This window comes from Passer domesticus, chromosome 4 (genome assembly GCF_036417665.1).
Source record: "Passer domesticus isolate bPasDom1 chromosome 4, bPasDom1.hap1, whole genome shotgun sequence".
NCBI classification, from domain to species: domain Eukaryota; kingdom Metazoa; phylum Chordata; class Aves; order Passeriformes; family Passeridae; genus Passer; species Passer domesticus.
Window position 1 is genome coordinate 81,685,905 of NC_087477.1, and position 20,185 is coordinate 81,706,089.

The 20,185-nt window shown below is 45.4% G+C and overlaps 1 protein-coding gene across 9 annotated transcripts in view; it reads right to left on the reverse strand.

The window, feature by feature from the left end:
* The window catches only part of SLC4A11 (solute carrier family 4 member 11), a 143,822-nt gene that overhangs the window by 5,238 nt on the left and 118,399 nt on the right, over positions 1-20,185 (reverse strand). For all 9 annotated transcript variants that reach the window (XM_064419072.1, XM_064419071.1, XM_064419073.1 and 6 more), the window contains 8 exons: positions 19,870-20,002; positions 19,503-19,576; positions 14,618-14,843; positions 13,274-13,380; positions 12,004-12,172; positions 8,537-8,710; positions 3,857-4,052; positions 1,742-1,911 (listed from right to left, as the gene is read on the reverse strand). In XM_064419072.1, coding sequence (XP_064275142.1) covers positions 1,742-1,911; positions 3,857-4,052; positions 8,537-8,710; positions 12,004-12,172; positions 13,274-13,380; positions 14,618-14,843; positions 19,503-19,576; positions 19,870-20,002 — 1,249 coding nt within the window. The remainder of the gene's footprint in view (positions 1-1,741; positions 1,912-3,856; positions 4,053-8,536; positions 8,711-12,003; positions 12,173-13,273; positions 13,381-14,617; positions 14,844-19,502; positions 19,577-19,869; positions 20,003-20,185) is intronic.

A 20,185-nucleotide genomic window follows, 5' to 3' on the forward strand; every position in this document is an offset into this window, starting at 1 on the left:
GCAGGGCTGATTATCCAGCTGCTGGGAGAAAAACTGCCCTGGAAAGAGAATTGAGTTAGCAACACAGAGGGTATAAAGTGACAGCATCTTATTTACTGAAAAGAAGATATATTTGCATATTAGTATCTAACTCTGAGTGCAAAATCAGGTTTTTTTTGGACTGCATTCTCTCCACACTAATTGAGTTTTTTATACCATGGCCAATACCTGAATTTGGCTGAGTGTGCCTCACGTTTTCTGTTCTGCACTGAGCTGCAATTCCCACAAGAGCCACTCATCCAGCACTGCTCACAGTTGGAATATTCACCAGTCACTCATCCAGGCACCCCAAGTGCCACCAGTGTGAAGGGCAGGTGAGGCATTACTACCAGAGGAACAATAATTTCTGTGTTTTCCAAGCCTGTTTATCTTTCAAAATCCAGCCCAAATGGCTCTGACCTGATCCTGTTGAAAGCCATGGTAGCTCTAACATTTGCTTTAGTTTCAGAAAGGACTGGACCCATCTTTATCAGCCAAGGAAAACACCACTGCAGGTGCTGCAGATTAGCAAATTGGCATCCCTGGACTTTGGGATCAGAGGCAAAATCTCTGGGACTGCAAGCTCCAAGTCAAGCAGATATCACTGGTACCATCTGGCCTAAAAATAATGAAGTGGACTGGAAACTTGATCTGTTCCTTCCAAGATCTTTTTATGGCCTCTCATTATATCCACAGGACTTAGAGCATGAATGATTTAACTGGAGAATGATGGGCAGTGGTTGCTAATGAACCCCTAGGAAGAAATTAGTTAAATTTCTTAATGATTCTCTTTCAATTCTCTCTCTCTGTAGGATATTGTGGGGTCCTCCCAGCTTTAAACATATATTTTAAGTTTAAATGTGGCTAGTTTCACCCAACTGATCATTGACGGGGGCATCCAGCAGTGCACGAGGTCTGGGAGGTCACCACAGCACTGGGTAAGAATAAGGATTCCTCTTAGGAAAAGTTTCCAGCTCTGCTGTGAGTACTGGCCGAGAAAATCAAATTGCAAAGTGATAAGGAACATTATCAAATACCACCTTGAGATTTGGACTATGGCTTCTCAGGAAGATCAGGCATTGCACAGGCACTAAAAAGCAGAGGTTTTCCTCCTAGGAGGCTGGAAGAAGAGCACTTGCCAGCCCAGAACCCTTTGCACAACTGCCAGCAGCAGTGAAATCCTGATTTCTCCTCAGGCCTGAGCAACTGGTACAAAAACCTTCCTCATTACCCACATCCAAGAGCTGCTTAGTCTGGAAAATGCAGAAAACACTCCTGAACCACTCCCACTTCATGCAATAGTTGGATTGGAAGGGACCTCTGGAGATCACCCAGCCCAATTCCCCTGGAGCAGGTGACACAGGAATGTGTCCAGGTGGGTTTGGAATGTCTCCAGAGAGGGAGACTCCAGGGCCTCCCCGGGCAGCTGTTCCAGTGCTCTGCCACCCTCAACAGAAAGAAGTTCTTCCTCGTGTTCAGGTGAAGCTGCTTGTGTTTCAGTTTGTGGCCATTAGTCCTTGTCTTGTCACTGGGCACCACTGGAAAGAGTCCGGCACCATCCTGGAGATATTTATACGGATTGGTGATCCCCTCTCACTCTTTTCCTCTCCACACTAAACAAGCCCAGCTCTCAGTTTCTCCTCTCCTCAGACTTCCAGGAGCAATCCAAGCCTGAAGACACAAGGCATGGGAGACAGGGAAAAAAGACAGCCAAGCTTCCTACCTGATGGGGATCATCCCTATCATGATGAGGGGGAAGATCATCTTCATGTAAGGCAGGGGTGACATTCCAAACCCGCAGAGGATGAGGAGCTGCAGGACCTGCAGGCCTGTGAAATAGTGGATCTTCCTCTGGGGAACTCTGCGGATGTAATGGGTCGGAGGATAAGCGGTCTGGGAAGAGAGAACCACATGTTAGACATGCAGGGACCTGGACCTGGGACAGCAGAATGGGTCTTTGGGACACCAGGGCTTGAGGGAAGTCATCAATTTGTACAAGTAATGCATGAATCACCATCAGGGTCCTTAAGAGGTTCAGCAGCTGAACATGGGATTTGTAGGGTTAATTCCAGTGCCTGAAACCACAGATGGGCAGCAAGACCCAGAGGATGAGTGGGCTCTGAGAGCCTGGAGAGAAGCCAGGACACCCCTCAGGGCCAGGATTGCCTCTGGGAACATCTGGAGTGCGATGTAATACCTTGGGAAGTTCAGTAATGAGATTCCCTGAGAGGATTGGGACTGTCAGGGCTCCCCAGCCAAGGTGGGAAGGAGAGCAGATGCATCCAGGTGTTGTTCCTGTCCATGGCTCCTCCACCTGACACCCAGCTCCTCATTATTTTATAGCCTTGCAAGGCTCCAGGCTTGCCCCTGGTGCTCCCATCTCTTGGCTGAACCCCTTTAGGGGTTCAGGAGATGAGGGAAGTGCACCAAGAGGCTGTGCTCACACTGCAGGGATTTTCTCAGCTCCTATAAGCCACCCATTTTTGAGAAATAAAGGGGTAAAAAATGACATTAATAGGCTAAATATGGTGGTTTCTTTTGACAGTTCCTTGCTCATGTCTGAGCACAGGCTTTGACTCATTGTCTATACATCAATGAAGAGGATGAGCGACTGTCTGCTGGCACCAGCACAGCCTCAGTGGCTTTCAGATTGTGCCATGACTCATTAAAAGGTTTCCACAAAAGAGAGTTTTCCATTTTTGAGAATACTTTTTAATTTTGCACGCCAAAACCTGGAAAATTCCACACATAATTCCTACTGAAACCAGAAGTAATAAGTCACATACATCAGTAGCTGTTCAAAAATTGACATGACATGACAAATGTAATGTTTACCCGAATTTCACAGTTTTGACCTCTGGGATGTAATATTGGAGATCAAGACAGATTAGCAGAGATGCAGAGCCAAATTTTGGGCTTATTAAGCCCTTGACCCTTGTTATATAAGAGAAGGTGAGCTGGAGATTGCTCCAGGTACCACCTACACTCCCAAACAACACATTTTTAGCACCTATAACAGAGACAGATTTAAAAAAAAAAATACATCTTCCAGGTTTGTTTTCAGCCCACATCACAGAGGTTTCAATAACAAAAGTAATTTCATTTTGAGTTTAAAATCCCATCTTGCTGTATTTCACACAAAATGAAAGTATAAAACAGCACCAAAAAAAAATACCTGCCTGAAGCTTTGCTAGGGAAATCAAAGATCATAATTTCCTGATGTAGTGCTTATTATATTTTATATTATTATTTTTTTAAATGCATATACTCTGCGGATGACACAACTGTGGCATTCACATTTTCTGGAAAAATCCCTTTGCTCAGGATTTTCCTCCTGGGAAGCTGAGAAGCCTCAGAGAAAAAGAAAAACAATAATTATCTGATTTACTTCTCCTGTGTTTTGTTCTTTTGGAATGTGTTTGGAGATTGTTTACCAACAGGTGATTGTTTCATTGGTTTCTGCTGTGAATTGTTCTTACTCATTGGCCAATTAGTGCCAAGCTGTGTCAGGACTCTAGAAAGAGAGTCACGAGTTTTCATTGTTATCTTTTTAGCCTTTTGTAAATATCCTTTCTGTATTCTTTAGTATAGTTTAGTTTAGTATTCTTTAATATAATATAGTATAATAAAATAATAAATCAGCCTTCTGAGAACATGGAGTCAAATTCATCATTCCTTCCTTCATCTGGGGAAAACCCAAATACAAGACACGACAGCATGCGGGGGTTTAAAACTCCCCAAAAAAACTCACAGTAAAAGAAAAAAAACCAAACCACCTCAGAAGAAAACCCCACACTGAGAGTTTGAACAGCTGGGATGCAAACACAACTCCAGGTACCTGTTCCTTGAGCAGCAGAGCCACCCTCTCAAAGAGCTGGTTGCCGTCGATGGAGGTCAGGGCGATGTAGAGGAAGAGGCCGAAGAGCACCGGCTTTGGGATCCACTGCAGGGGGAACGGGAGCAGCAGCAGCGACAGCCCCACCAGGAAATTTGCCACCAGACTTGTCAGCCGGGTCTCCTTCACGCTCACGATCCTGGCAGCAGGAAAAGAGGCGTTAGGAGATGGGATAACACCCCAAGATCCGTGAGTGTTTGTCTCAGTGTCGCTCCGTGGAGCACACGTGCCACCAGGGAAAGGGGAATTCATCCCCACCACTGAAATCAGCACTTCTGGCCCCGTGCTGACACTGAGGAGGCAGAGCCTGGCTGGAGCCAGGCCAGGCACTTAATCCACAGCTCAAACAGAGCAGCTGGAAAAGTGCCAAATTCCCCTTCTGTAAAGCTCTACAGATCCTATCCTGAACTAAATTGCCCTCGAAACTGATTCTGTTTAGCACAATGCAGAAAAGAAAAAAAAAACAAACCAGCCAAGAATCCTCTTTCTGGTCAGTAATCCTTCCCTTGCTTTACCCTGGGCACATGCAACTGGCTTCTCTCCCAAAGAAAACTCATTGACTTCTCCAGGAAATAAGGAACGTCTTGGAGGAAAAAAAAAAACCAAAAAAAAAAAAAAAAAACCACCAACAAAAAAACAAAGAGAAAGTCAGCAGTCTCCTGACAGCGAGTCAGCATTTTTGATGGATATGAGGATCTCCCTGTTTACATGGAAGGGAATGCTGAGAGCACCACACAGGGATTCTATCCTGCTGTGGGCAACTGCCTATTACCATGCTAAACATGTCATTAATTAATGCAAATTTTCCAGAGCTGACAGGCCACAAATTGAGCTTTTTTGAGGAGAAGACTGACAGGAAAGCAGGCAGCAGCTTTAGCAACCTGCTTGAGGGGAGGCTGCTGTGTTTTCTGTGCACTTCAGCTAAACCTGTGAACATCTCCTCCCAGTCTGAAAAAAGTCATCAGAAACAATAGGAGGAAAGGAAACCCACATCTGTCAAGACTACTTACAAGGAGAGAAAAAGAGGATTCCTATTTTTTTTAGAAGCTAAATCCAACAATTCAGTGGATCAGCCAGTGAATAAATCTCCTTATTATGAGGGAAAATTTTTGTCCATAGGCTGTTTTGGTGTCATTTAGTGACCTAATTCCCTGGATGAGACCCCTCAAATTCTGAATTAACCCTATAGAGAAATTTCTCTGAGGATTAGCACCAAAGATCTATCAAAACACACTTCCCTCCTTTGCACATGCACTGCTGGGATTTCTTAATCCCTTCTGTCCTGAAGAAGACTGAATTATTGCAATATTAAATTGGAGAGTTTTGCTTAGAAGTAAGGTCAGGTTGAACTTCAAATCTGTTTATACCTTCAAGGAGCAAAAAGGGATGAAGGAACCTTCCACACCTGTGTTTGGAGAGGGAGGGGAAGGGTGACAGCCCAAAGCTTGCTCTGAGGATTTGGACAACAAATTAACACCAGCAGTCACGAGACCTAAGGAACAACAGGTACCACAAACAGCACACAAAATCCTGGGGACAACACTGGAATTCTTCTGTGAGTAGTGGGGCAGGTCCTACAAACAATCCAGGATTACCAGGACAGGATGCACAGAGGTGTTAACCTTTAAGTAACCTTCCAACAGCTTTAAACCACAGCTTTTCTCCTTCCAAACAGATTCTGTTGGATCTTCTTGCAAGTCTCCTACATCCAAGGGGTCCCTGCCAGTGCCTAGGGAATCTGAGGGAGAGCAGAGTGCTTCATTCTTGCCAGCTCTGGTGGAACTGGGACATCACCTAAATGGACAGAGTCTGGCATCTTTCCTACTGCCTGCAGGTCTGGATCACCACGGAAGTGCTGGAGATGAACAAAGCCAAGCAGCTTAAAGTGCAACTGAAGTGCTGTGCCAGAGTAATTCCAGTCTGGCCACTCCAGAGCTGCCAGAACCACTGTGAGCCTCCATGGTGGCTCACAGAAGCAGGAGTTTAGGAAGCACTGATTTAACCTCATCCAGGTACAGCAAGAGCTCCTCCAGCACCAGGTCAGCCACAGAAGAAGAATTTCTGCTATTTCACACAGAGATCTCTCCTCCTGCTGGGGAGGCTCCTGCCCTGCAAGCACACACAAGTCTGCAAGGGAAGTCATGCAAGTGGAAGAGCTCAGGAACAAAACGAGCTACAAAATCACACTTCAATCAGATGCAAGGCTGCAAGAACAAGCTCAGAGTGGCAGCCTTTAGGTAAGAGATTTCTGAAGTTCATGGAATTTTCTGCAGCCATCTCTTAGGGATGCAGCAATCACAGCACTGTGTTTGATCACAGGCAAAATGTACTGCAATTGCTGCCAGCTCCTGCTAATGCCATTTATTAGTTTGGAATATTTTATCAGAACATAGCTAAAATTGCTCATAATTGGCCAAACATGGTATTTTTAAAACTGATGTTCCCAGCCTTAGATTGGTCTTCTGCTAATTCTAGCACCTCATTTCCAGAATAAGAACATCACAGTCATATTAAATCAACAGAGGAATCCTTGCTTTCCACGTGTTCAGAATCTGGTTTGGCCCTTGAGGAAACAGCTCCAGAAAGTCTGTGCTGTGATGGAAATAAAGTAATTAATGGAGATTAAAGAGCATAATCCAGGCTCATTTCCCCAAAATCCTCTAAATATGGCTAGCATGGGATTAGCCATTCCTGAACTTCTCCATGTAAGCAACAACAGCCTGTTTGCAGACTGCCACAGGAAACTTAAATCGTTTCTCTACAGGGGAGAAGAAAATTTTGCTTTCAGTGTGACAGATCTTTATCCTTGTTTATATCATCATCCTGTGGGAGCTTTGATTTGAGTGCAGGGAAGGAGCCTGCCAAGGGAGACAGAGCTGATTTTCTAATTGAGCTTCATTTCTTTTTCAGCATAGCTGGCTAAGAGGGAAAAAAAAAGAAAAGAAAAAAAAAGAGATGACTACATTGCTTGGAGCCTCCTGTTCTAGCCCCGGTGCTTTGCAGAGAACAAAAAGCTTTGGTCTCAAAGGGAGTTCAAAGCACTAGGAAACCTTCATTCCCTTTTTCACTCCCAATATCCAGTTCCCAGCACCAATTTGCCTCCAGCAGAGCAGAGCTGTGCCTTGAGGGAACACCCTCGAGACATCAGAGCACCCCTCAGCCCTTGTAGGATAATCCCTGGAGCTGTATCTAGGTCAGAGTGGCCAGAAAGGCCCCTCTGGTGCTTTTTTGGGGGGCAGTTGGGTGAAGGAGGAGAGGAGAGGTGCAGGAATTAGTCCTTATTTCAGGCAGGGGACTTGACTTAGTCAAAGCAAAGCCAGAATACAGAATCATGACAGTGGAAAAACAGGAAAAGGAGGCACTTGGATATTAGAAATGACAACAGGAGACACAGGGGGGAGGTTTGGCACATGGGTTTCAAAGTGTGAGTTCTGCATCTCTCAAAGAAACAGAGGGTGGGATAAGGGTATCCCAGAGCAGATCATGGACATTAGGAGCAAGGGCATGGATTAAAACTCTACAGAACTCAAATTTCAAAGTTGATTTTTTTCTTTAAATAGGATTTAGCATTTATTCAAGAGAGATACAGTTGTGTAAACAACCAATACCAACATATCCTAATGGGAATGCAAACCCAAGGGACTGATCTCCCAGGAAAAGATCTGTAGAAGAGTTACAGGGAGCAGCACAACTCAGCAATTTCCAGATGTGGAAGGTGAAATTTGTCCATCTCTGACCCAAAAATCAGCTGTGCTTGGCTGGGCTGGCACAAAAACAAGCATGAAGCACATTTGGCACCAAAACAAGCATGAAGACAAGACTGAGATTAAGACAGACCCACTCCATCCCCCAAAGTCAATGAACACTTAGCCTCACTTTTTATAAGTGGCAAGGCAGAAAATGGAAACCAAGGCAGGATAATTAAAATTAATGGTATGTGAGTGGAAATTACCACTCCTGTGGTAAAAGCACTCAACTGCAACAGACTGAAATCAAACAGGCCAGATCTGCTCCAGAGCAGAGATTGTTTCATGAGAAAAAGGTTTTTAATTTATTTTTAATAGGTTTGTGATAAGAATGTGTTGCTCAACTCAGAGCAGCAGAAGAGTTGGTCTTAAATAGAAATCCATGACCCAGCCATGGCTTCACACTTGTTTTTGTTTAAAACCCAGAGAATTTAAGCATCTCCTTCCCAAAATGTGGTGGGAGATGTTATGGGAGCTCTGAAATAATGGTGCATTTTTCCTCCCCTTCGTAATAACCACCAGACAGGTTTCAGGCAGTGAATCAGCTTTGGATTCTTTCTGGGGAAAGCATCCGGAGAGATCCGGCCAAAGCATCTCCTCAGCTTTCCACAAGGCTGAAACTGAAAATGGCCTTGGCTGACTTTTCCAGAGGAGAATTTGCAATGGAGTGGGTGGGATCCCTGTAGGATGCTGCCACTGGCCAGAGCATGAACTTGAATGCTGGAGTGAAGGGGATGAAGCCAAATCAAGGCTCACTGGGTGCATCTTTCCATCACTTTCATATCTGGAATACAACAGCCAACACCCCAACCACGCAAACCCACTGCTCCCAAAGGACTGGGAAGCCACAAAAATGATTCCAAAGAGCTCTACTTACGTCTCATAGATGTGTCCACTCTCCACCCTCTCCTCCACGTAGGCCAGGGCCCGGACATGCATGGGGGAGTGCGGGAAGGCCGCGTGGATCCAGGGCAGGCCGAAGACCGACAGCCCCGTGTTGATCAGTGCCACCAGCAGCAGGTCCCAGTGATAGGCTGTGCCCTTCACCAACCTGCAATGGGGTTGGGGACAGCAGTTACACCTGGTTACACCTGGTGCAAACCCTACTGGCTGCCTTTGCTGAACACTCAAGTGCTCTCACACACACACACACACACACACACACACACACACACAGAGATTTCACACCTCTGGATTTAGCGTGTGCACGGTGTGAACACTAAAGGAGTGAAATGTGATGGTTTGCTCACCAAAGCTGTTGTCACCTGAACAGAACAACTCTGAGCAGAAAGGCAGCCCACTGAAGTAACAGCCCATGAAAATGTCATCAGTGTTTTTCTCCTACATTTATTGCAGAGTCTACACAAAATCCATGTGTGTGCTTGCTCGCAGAGTCCACACAGGGAGAGGACAAAATCCTGAGCGTTTGTTGTCACAGTACTGACACTGAAGTTTCTTGTTTGTAACCCTGATCGCTCTTCTTCCCCATGAGCAGAACACGTGCTTGGTATGCTGCAGTAATCCCCTAATTATGTAATTGCTACTGCATGATAAGAAAATGGGACAGGAATTCATTAAACTTCAGCTCCTCCTTGGTAGTCACAGAATCGTGGAATGGATCACAGAATGGTTTGGGCTGGAAGGAACCCTAAAGATCATCCAGTTCCAACCCCCTGCCATGGGCAGGGACACCTTCCACTACCCCATTTTGCTCCAAACCCCATCCTACCTCTCCTTGGACACTTCCAGTGATGGGACAGCCCCAGCTTCTCTGGGCAACACATTCCAAAAGGTTGGTAGCCAACCAAGGAGACTTGCTCCTAAGTTCATCAAATGCTGCAGAGCCTCCCCGTGTTTCATTTTTTAGGAGATAGGGAATCTGACAGCCTTCACCGAAGAATCTGAGCACACCCACTTTGCCAGGACTGTGCAGAAAACAGCACCAAGACTGAACTCACATCTGCTTTAACCATTTTTTCCAAGGTCTGCCCCTTTCCTGAATACTCCTATCTTGTACCAACTACTGAGATATTATGAGTAAAGTTTAGAAAAAAAGCTGGGGAAGGGTTCAGCTCTCAGACTTTGAACCCTCACTGAAAGGTCTAAGGCTGTGTCTCTGCCACTGGAGCACTTGACATCCTCACACAACACGAGGGATCAGCTGAATTCTCTCTGGGCACCACCAGCTGGAAAGGGAGCATCACTTAGATGTGTCAATGCCACCCGAACAAGCTCCACTCAACACCTCAGCACAGACTTGGAGCCATCCAGGATACTCCTGGACAGAGGCACATGGAGCTGTAGGGTTGAGCCAGCACATGAAGATCAAAGCCATTGTTTGGGCAGCAGAAATCTTGGGTGGGGCTTGTTTTGGGACAAAAGCCTGGTCCCACTGGGAGTGTCCTCCTCCATTGACTGAAGAGGCTGTGGGGTGAGTGGGTCAGGTAGGTGTCTACCCTGCAATGCCTCTGGAAGGTGCTGGCAGGAAGGGTGGGATTGCAAACGCATTTCCTGCGTTGGCTCACGCTTTGGAAACACAGCCCCTGCTCACGTGCTGCTTTCTCTGAGCAAAGGCACCTTCAGCACCCTCAGGGTCATTGTTTGTTGTCCTTGCCATTCTTTTCAGAAGGCTTTAATGACATTAACCTGTTGGAATGAATCCAGAGGAGGATCCAGGTTTAGATGAGATATTAGAAAATAATCCTTCCCTGGAAGGGTGGTGAGGCCCTGGCACAGGGTGCCCAGAGAAACTGTGGCTGCCTCTGGATCCCTGGCAGCGTCCAAGGCCACACTGGATGGAGGATATCCCACAGCCTGGGATAGTGCAAGGTGTCTGTGATGGCACCACAAACAGATGGTGTCAAGTCTTAGTTTTTACATCTCTAAAAATCCCTGCCCCAACACCTGATCAGCTCAGCTCTGTACCCAGATGCTCTGAAAAACACTCTAAAAAACTCCAAACAGTATTTTACATTCCTTAAAGATATTTTAGTGGAAAATACCAAAAGTTCAGAAGAAATTCATCTTAGCCAAGAGATGACCCACTTACATACAGATTTATGCAACACTTAAAGGGATATAATAGAGATAAGAGGTGGTCAAAGGAAACTAAATTAGTGTAGCTGAATTTGAGCTTGTCTCCTCTCTCCTAATACTGTGTCACTCCAGCTACAACATGGAGAATGCTAATGGGTATTATGCAAGGAGAGAACCCTCCCACGCACCACATTAGCAAAAAATCCTCAGAGATGTGGTAGTTTCCCTGGAAAAAAGTCATCCACGTTCATACTTGACATCACATCTGATTGGAGTTGGCACAAAAACATCAGAGGGAATATTTTAATAGTGCAGCATCTCAAGTTTGCACATAAGTGAGACTTATCAGACATTGGACATATTGTTTTATTGCACTTCCACCTTTTCTTCAGTTGGAATTTACCAACTCCAAACACTCCTGATGCTCAGCTGCAGCATGTTGTACTACAGCATTTATGTAGGTCATTGACTTCTCATTTTCAGCAAATTCTCTGTTCTGCAAGAGCAGTGCAAGTGTCCACATGTGTCAGGCACTCCCTAAATACCTTGAGGTGCATCCAAAGACCTCAAATTGTACAAAATATCCACTTCACGTTCACTATACCACCTCTTGGCTCCCAAAACTCTTCGTGAAAAATGCCTTGAGAGTTTTAGGTGACAAACAATGATGTTGGGCAGAGAGTAAAGAAGAAACAGGTTGAGCTGGTGAAGGATTTGTGGTTTTGGCTCACTGCCACAACACCAGGCTTTGGAGGAGTTAAGCAGCAGAGTTACCTCCACCTGTGACAACAGGAATTCTGAAAAACACACCCTGAATATATTTCTGATGTTTGGACAAGCTCTGGGCTAGCAGTGGTGGTGACAGACCCAGGGACATCCCTCTGCGGCCGCATTTCTCTTCACAGAGAAAAGCAAGGCACAACTTCCCAAGGATATTTTCTGGGAATCGCTGCGAGGAACCTCAGAGAAAGAAAAGCAATTCTTATCTCATTTGCTGCAACTGTGTTTGTGCAAAAGCAGAATGAAATATGGAAATTTTTTGCCCAAAGTGCTGGAGTTTTGTTTCCTTGGCCTATCAGGGCCAAGCGTGTGTGCAGACTGTCGGTCAGCAGACAGCCACAAGATTCTGCTCAGTGGAGTTGAGTGCTTGTGCAGACTCAGTTTAGAAGTAGTGTAATATAGTATAATAAAGTAATTAATTAGCCTTCTGATATAAGTGGAGTCCTCCTCATCAATTCTCCCACGTGTTGGGGGTCCTGCTTTTACAATATCCCCCCAGAGAGGGAAAAGCAGCACCAGAGGCGTTACCTGTTCTCCGGGGCGTTGGCGAGGGACGCGACGATGTTCTGCTCGATGAAGAAGAGCATGGAGAGGAGAAATCCCAGCCCCATGGCGCTCATCACCGACCCAATGGACAGGGACTGCACAGGGGCCAGCACAAACAAGCTGTCAGAGGCGTTGTAGTTAAATTTGGACACTGCAAAGAGGAGGGGAAGGATGTTAGGAGGCACCTTCATGTGAAAGCATCAACGTTTTACCCACACCATGAAGTACTGGAAGCAAGCAGGAAAGCAGACGTGATGCTCTGGCATGTGGGAGCCTGGAGGCCATGGAAGATGGTCCATCTGGCTGGTTTGGTTTATTTTTTCCCTCCATCCACTTATGACTTGGCTGCCATCCTGATAGGACAGACCACTGCTAGTCCTAGCGAGGCATTACAGATATTGGAGCAAAACAAAAGAGGGAAACTTGTTTTCCACAGATGCAACATGTTTTTAGATGAGGAAGCCTTATTTCTAACCAGCACCATAATGCTCAGCTCATCAACCCACAGAGGCATTTGAGAACTTCCTCATCTCTAACAAGCTGTGCAAGGCATTTTAGTATAAAATCTAAATCAAAACTGCTGCTATTGGAAGCAATCCATGGCTAGGGATAAATCACACATGGCCACACATCATTTTGTAATCCAACTGGATGGAATGGCCATCACAATAAAAAAAAAGCCATTTCTTATTTGTTTCCATACATTTCCTCACATCACCCGCTCACGTCACTGCAGGACAATGCAATTCCTGTCCCCATTATCGCTTCCTGATACGGAAAAGTTGATCTATCTGGCCAATGAATGGTGTCTCATTTTTAGATTTCCTTGTGTAACTTAGAGCTGCCCAGATGCTCTGCACCATTTCACCTAAATTAGGAAAACAAACTGGAGACAAAGAGGACAAACTGGGATGACCAACTCTATGTTGATATGACTGGCAACAACCCTTCCTGCCTGCTGATTACTCTGCCCTTTGTTCTGTGCCAGAAATTGTTCATCTCCCTTATTGTGACACACACCTCAAACTCATTGAAAAGACACATCTGGATAATTTTTCTTGCTTCAGCCTCATTTAATCAGCGTTTTGAATGACATAAATCTAATGGTGAGGAAATCTGAGCTCTTGGTGGGAGGTACACGCAGTATTTGTGAAATTATATGGAAGAACTTTGTTTATAAGCAAAACCTTCTAGGATTTCACTTCTCTCTTTCATAAACCCCAATATTCTAGAGAACAAAACCAGAACTTACTTTCAATTTCCTTGAAGATATAGGAACCCACAACCGAGAAGGTCAGGACTGAAATGGGTAAGGCACAGTCGGACAGAATTTCACGTACCCTCGCGTGCAAATATGGGCTGCAAAAGAGACAAACAATTCCCATCAGCACCCCACTGTCAGGACAATCACTCAATCCACACAACATTTAATGCTTTGGAAGTGAAAATTCAGTCCCATCTTGCAATGCTGAAGAGATACTTGGAGTGATGAATTAGTCTTTCACTCAGCCCTAAATCTTCTGGAACTACAGCTTTTGAAGGTTGATGAGTGCAGAAGCAAAACACAAAGAAACAAGAAAGTAAGATGCAAGCTAGAAAAAAAAAGGCCTTCAAGCACCAATTTGTGTCTCATTTCCACTTTACTTTAATTGCTTCCTGCATCTCAAATGAAGAGTTTTAAGAGCAATAGGAGCAAACCCCAAATTAGAGCTGATGTTTGACTCCCAGGAGCACACTGAAGGTACATTCCTGGTAGACCTTCCTGCACCATCAAGAACTTTTGCCCAGCAAAATGGTTCAATACCTGTTTGGAGGGAGATACAGGGATCTCAGTGTGAATTGGGAACCCCAAGCTTTTTTAGAAAGTCACTTGTGAGGCCACACTGAAGATGGAAGGACATCATCTACTGAGTCAACATTTTGTTCTGCTGGGAATATTTTCCAGGTGGCCCTGGCAAGTTCATCCCTGCCATTGGCTTCCACCCGATTTTCCTGGGTTGCAGATTTGGTGAGGTTGCACCTGTAGTGCTGTATCCAGTTCTGGGCCCCTCTGTTCAGGAAGGATGTTGAGATACTTGAGCACATCCAGAGGAGGCAACAGGGCTGGTGAGGGGCTTGGAACACAAACCCTGTGAGGAACAACTGAGGGAACTGGGGGTGCTCAGCCTGGAGAAAAGGAGACAGGGGTGACCTTATCACTCTCCACAACTCCTGAAAGGTGGCTGTAGTCAGCCAGGTTCAGTCTCTTTCTCCAGGCAGCACTGACAGAACCAGAGGACACAGTCTCAAGCTGCACCAAGGGAAATACAGGTTGGATATCAGGAAAAAAATTTTCACAGAAAATAAAATATAAGATAAAGTTCTGGAATTTTCTGCCTGGAGAGGTGCTGGAGTCACCATCCCTGGATGTGTTTAAAGAAAGACTGAATTTGGCACTCAGTGCCATGGTTTAGTTGAGGTGTTGGGGCTGGGTTGGACTGGATGATCTTGAAGGTCTCTTCCAACCTGGTCATTCCATGAATTAAGATCTAGTCTGTTAATGACTCCTTCAGAAAAAACATGAAATAATCAGCAGTCTGAGCTCTAAACGACTCACCTTTTCTTGAACTGATAGAGGGTGTGGCCGAGCCAGAGGGTTCCCAACATCAACATGAGGCTGAGGACGGCGGTCTCACGCCCGTAGTGCCCATCGTGAGCGCAAGTCTGGTTCTCGCTCACTGAGGAGTTCATCAGGAAGGTGGTGTTGATGCCGAGGCCTGGGATAGCATCAGCCTGTGATTTTCCATCTCCTGTGTGCCCGTGGTGGTAATATTTCTTAAAAACTGCACAAACAACCAACAGGCAAGTGTTAGGAGACGAGTGTGACAATCAAAGCAAGTAAAATAAAGTGGGTTTCTTGCTTGATCACGAAGTATTAACGTTATGCTTCACCAGCTCTGCCTCTCAAGCCTGCAGAAAGAAATCAGAGCTGTTGCTCTTAGGAAGTCAGCACTTCACGAATGGATTTTTTTCACTTATTTTAACAGGTAAGAGTTAAATTAATCTATAAAGCAACACTGTAAGGACTTCCAGTGCTAATTATGCGGTTTTGTTCCCAACACTGGAAGCACTGCTGTTAGATACACATATAAATATTTCTATGTAGACACCTGCTTTCAGCAGCCTGGCAAACAAATTCCATCAGGATTCTCTGGAAACACTAAGAGCAGCCAGGCTGCACAGATCCTTAAGTGGATTACACAGTGTACACTAATTACTTTTCTTCCAAGCCTAGTCCAGATTTTAGAGGTAAGTGTTGATATGCAAAACCTGGCAGAACATCTAAATTTGCAATGCAAATTAGAGTTACAGGCCTGAAGTAAACCTGCACAAGCAAAACACCCAGTAAAGCCTCTGGAACTATCCATAAATGTTTTAGATCAGCTCAAAGGCATTCATATAAGAAATGGACAGCTGTAAAGATCCTCTTGCTCTTGAGCATTTACTGTGCTCCCATTTCTATGTCACTGGCTGGCTCCAAGTGTATAAATATGGGTTTGGGATCATTTAATCTCGTTGGGGAAGAAGAGCCTAAAGGAGCAAGTAAAACCAGAAGATGGGAATTGGGCTTTGCAGCCTCAGTGTTCCCACAGTATCTGCTCAAATGGCAACATGCAGCATTCACACTTCCCTGTACCCATGGGAAACACAGGAGCATGGAAACCACCATGCCAGAGCTTTGCAGTCCCACTACCTTTCTTCATTTTAGTCAAAATACCCCTTCAAACTTTGCACAGAGAACTTCAGGGCAAGACCATCCTCTCTAGGTAAAACCACAACCACCTGAAGCTTAGGCTAAAATGCACCTCCTAACATTTCCCTCACCCTCAAATAACAATCCAGGTTCTGAAAGCCCCAAACACTTCAGCTTTTCCATCTGCAGTAGCCACACGGAAAGCAGAGAAGACAGACTAATTCTGAATATTTAAGAAGAAACTTTGAATGTTCTTGTGCAGCACAACTGATATTTGCAACCACCTTGAGTCTGGCTGAAGCCCAGGTTGTGTTACTGCTGCTTTGGAGCTCACCTCAGTGTAAAATGCCCTGAGTTCAACCAAGAAGCCATTTGAAATGCAGTAATGAGCTTTCCTGCACCATCCCTGGAAGGATTTAAAGGTGCTTTAAAAGGAGTCTGGGCATTCCACAAGTCGGTGAGGTCAGCGTGGCATGTAGGACACAAGAGACAAGACTGCCTCCCATTCAATACATCTGTACATAAATTTCAACATCACAGAAGGTTTACAGTTCAAAATGTAACCTCTCAGACTGCACCAAGAGCAGCCAGGAGCGAGGAGATCACCTTAAAGCTCCAGAAAGGTTCCCCCAGTGAGGAGCAATCCCATCCTGACCCCAGTCCAGAAAGGTTCCCCATCGCGTGCTATGGTAGAGACTCTGCTCTCCTGTATTTCCTCCCCCTGTGCTCCAGCTGCCTCAGCCTGGCAGGACACACACACACCTGCTCTGAAAACAGGTGAAATAAATCCCTGGGGCCCAGGGCACTGCCATGACCCACAGCTTGGCACGGAATGGGTCGTTAGAAGATTTGCACTTTCCGGCCCTCAACGCCAAAGGATGCTTTTGTCCTGACAAAAATGATTCTGGCAGCATTTCCTGGGAATTCACAGCTGGCCAGGAGAAAAGCCTGCTCACCCTAAGTGCTACTGAGTCCTAGAGACACATCTGAGCATCAGAGAAACCAGCAGCACAAACAACCCAGGAACTACAGAGAATGTATTTGCATTCCTCTGGATTAAGATTTGGACTGAAATGAGTAAAAAACAAGTGACTTTGTTTTGGGTCTTGTAGATTTTCTCAAGCTCCCACAGATGGTTATACTGCAATAATATATTTAGGGCTGGGATATGTTGCAATAATATATTTGGGGCTGATTTTTGGTGCTCAGCTTGACTGTATCACTCATGCTCCATCTCTGAGGCTGCAATTCTATTTATATGCACCAACCCAGGCAGGACTGCTCCAGTCCCTCCTGGATAGAGGAAAAAAAATTGCTTTACTCTTGTATTTTAATTCAAGCAACAAGAACACACCAAGACAGAGTGGAGGCCTTCATCCCATACCACCTTGCTGGGAAGCATTTGATTCCTGAACATTTCTGGTTGGTTTTCACACCAGAGCTCAGTGAACCTCGCTGCCATCATCCAGAGAGAGCAGCGGAGCCGGGGGTGCCCTGGCTGAAGCCAAGCCCTTCTCCAGCCTCCAACAACATGAGCTGGCTTTGTTTTCCTCTGCCTGCTCACCACCATTTCCTGCTCAGTGCAGATGTCAAGATCAAACAAACACAGCCTCGGTGGCCTGGCCAGGCAGTGAAAACAAAGTGTCACCGGGACCGAGTGAATGTTCACGGCTTTGGTTCCCCTCCCCTCCTTTCCTGCATGTGTACCTTGCACAGAATCAAGGCTATGAACAGGCTGGGAAAACATCTGGGAAGAGGTGCCACTGTCCCCTGGCACTCAGGAAGCCCAGAGTTGGTGCCAGCAGGATAAGGCACTAACAGGACACATTTAAACAGCACAGAGAAAATATCAGCTTTCACTTCCTACTGAACTGCTCAACCAAAGTTTTGAGTGGGAGGAGGGGGAGGCGGCAGCAGTGAACCATCACCTCCTCAAAAACAGGCAGGGAAGAACAAAGATGAGCCTGTGGCCATGAGTTGCACTGGTGACAGGTTTTTAAATATGGGCTCTAAGAGGGTTAAGGGTAAAGTCTGTGCCTGCCAGCACCGCTGCCCTCCTGTGCCTGCAAACAGCTTTGGTCCCACCAGTGGGTACCCTCAACACCCCCAGGTGCAGCTGAAGCCAGCATGAGCTGGCAAAGCAGTGTTGGTGTGACTTTATTACCATCATTCCTATAAAATCATCCCTTCACAAGTAAAAAGAGAATTCAACTGGTTCACTAATAAAAATCACAGAATGTGTTGGGTTGGAAGGGACCTTTAAGATCATCTCATTCCATTCCCTGCCATGGCAGGGACACCTCCCACTATCCCAGGGTGCTCCAAGCCCCATCCAGCCTGGCCTTGGACACTTCCAGGGATCCAGAAGCAGACACAGCTGCTCTGGGCACTCTGCCAGGGCCTCACCACCCTCCCAGGGAAGAATTTCTCCCTAATATCCAATCTAAACCTGCTTTCTGTCAGTAAGACCACTGCCCCTTGTCTTACAGCATCTTCTCCTGTTCCCACTGCAATACTCTGAGGATTTACTTGCATATTCCTGAAAGTCTGGCAGACAAGGCCAGTGGGTGCTTCCTGCACTTTTAACCTGCATCCCACACCTCTGCTACGGGAGATCAGCTCTGGGCTACAGAAACTTTGTGAATATTTGCTAATTTTTTACAGAGCAGCTGAACATTCTTGAGGACCACCTGGAGACTGTCCCATGCCTCCAGGACAGGGCACTGACAGCACACACAGAGCAAAGCTCACAGAGTCAACAACTATCCCAGAAAACCTCTCCCTGACCAAGCTCTAAGCAGGATATTTAAAAGATGCAGGTGTTCTACAGAGAAAAAAACACCCTCTGATTGCACAATCAAAGCACACAAGGCAATTAAGGATTCCCAGTGAAGTGAGAAAGTATCTCACTTCAAATTGCTCTGCAGTGTCAAATCTCTTGGAAAGCATTCCCTTGCAAGCCTGAGTGTCTTAAAAACAAGGAGTGTGCTTGGGTGCATCCTGAAGGATTTCAAAGGATAGCCCAAACTTTGGGATGCTGGACAACAGGTCATAAAAATCAAGGAATTGTCCAACTCTTCACTGGGATGAACAGAAATGCTGCCGCTCACAAGGTTATTTCTGCTACCATGATTCACCTTCTCAAATACCTCCTGCCAATCCCTGTGGGGAGGGAGAGAAGTGTCAGAGGAATCTGTTAAACCCCAAGGGACTCCAAGGAGATTTAGAATTTAGAAATGGGAAAACCAAGTGGCTGGAAAGGGCAGAGGAGCTTCAGGAAGGTGCTGGAGGCACTGCAGTCCTTGTACTGCCATTAAAGAAGGGTCTCAGAGCTCAGGGAAAACCAGGAAATCTCAACCCATCTTTCAACTCCCCTCCACAGAGTCTGAATAATGTGTCAAGGAATAAGGACTCTATATACTACATTTAAATTGGATTTTTTTTTTTTTCTTTTTTTTTTTCCCAGGACCATTCAAAACCAAACTGGAATCAGGAGGAAGCACTCACATCAATAACATAATGGTTTCTCCATTTGGTGAAAGTTTAGAAACCAATTCTGTCTCAACCAACAGAAATAAGAGCTGCTAAAAATTCTGCACACCCAGGTAAACTGCTGACAAAGGGCTGCCCCTGATTTTCTTTTTTTCCCTGAAGACTTTGAACACAGAACAAGCAAACATCACACATTTTTGCAGCCTTGTGCAGCAAAGCAGAGATCTGCTCTGAAAAACACTGTTGCAAGACTTACCTTTAATAATGCCTTTGATGGCATCAAGCACAAATGTGATGGATATAAAAAGTGCAATTATTTCTTCTGTTGACCTGTGGAAAAAGCCCAGGAATTAATAGAGCTGCATTCAACTCTGTTCAAAGAAAAATCAGCATATTCATCAATTTACATGAAAATACTCCAATTTGAGTTAGGCTCCAACTTAGAGACAAACCCAGTAAATCAGAGAACTTCTTTCAAGCTGGAACAATAAGCCAAAATGATATTTTCCTCATCTCACAAAATACATTTTGCAGCAAGTTCATAATAAAGGAGCTTGTGGAATGTGTAATTTTTCCATTTGAAGAATAATCTGATCAAAATATGACTTCTTGAAAATAGCTACCTTTTAAAGAGCTTCATCAGGAGGCTGACATTAAAGAGGGAGTAGATGACAAGGAAGAAGCTGTTCCAGAGTCCAATCCAGGCATAGAAAGCACTGAAATCCAAGTTGTAGTCGTCACAGATTCCTTGGATCACTGCAAAAGTGAAGCATTCATGTGTCACAATCAACCCCTGTCACTGCCACCCAGTGATCCCCATCTGCTCCAGGCCAAAAAGAACCAATTTCAAGATTTCACCCCAATGCATTTATTGTAGATACCATTAAATCCATACTCCTGCACTTCCACTGGATCAACAAACTGTTCTCCCCTTCCACC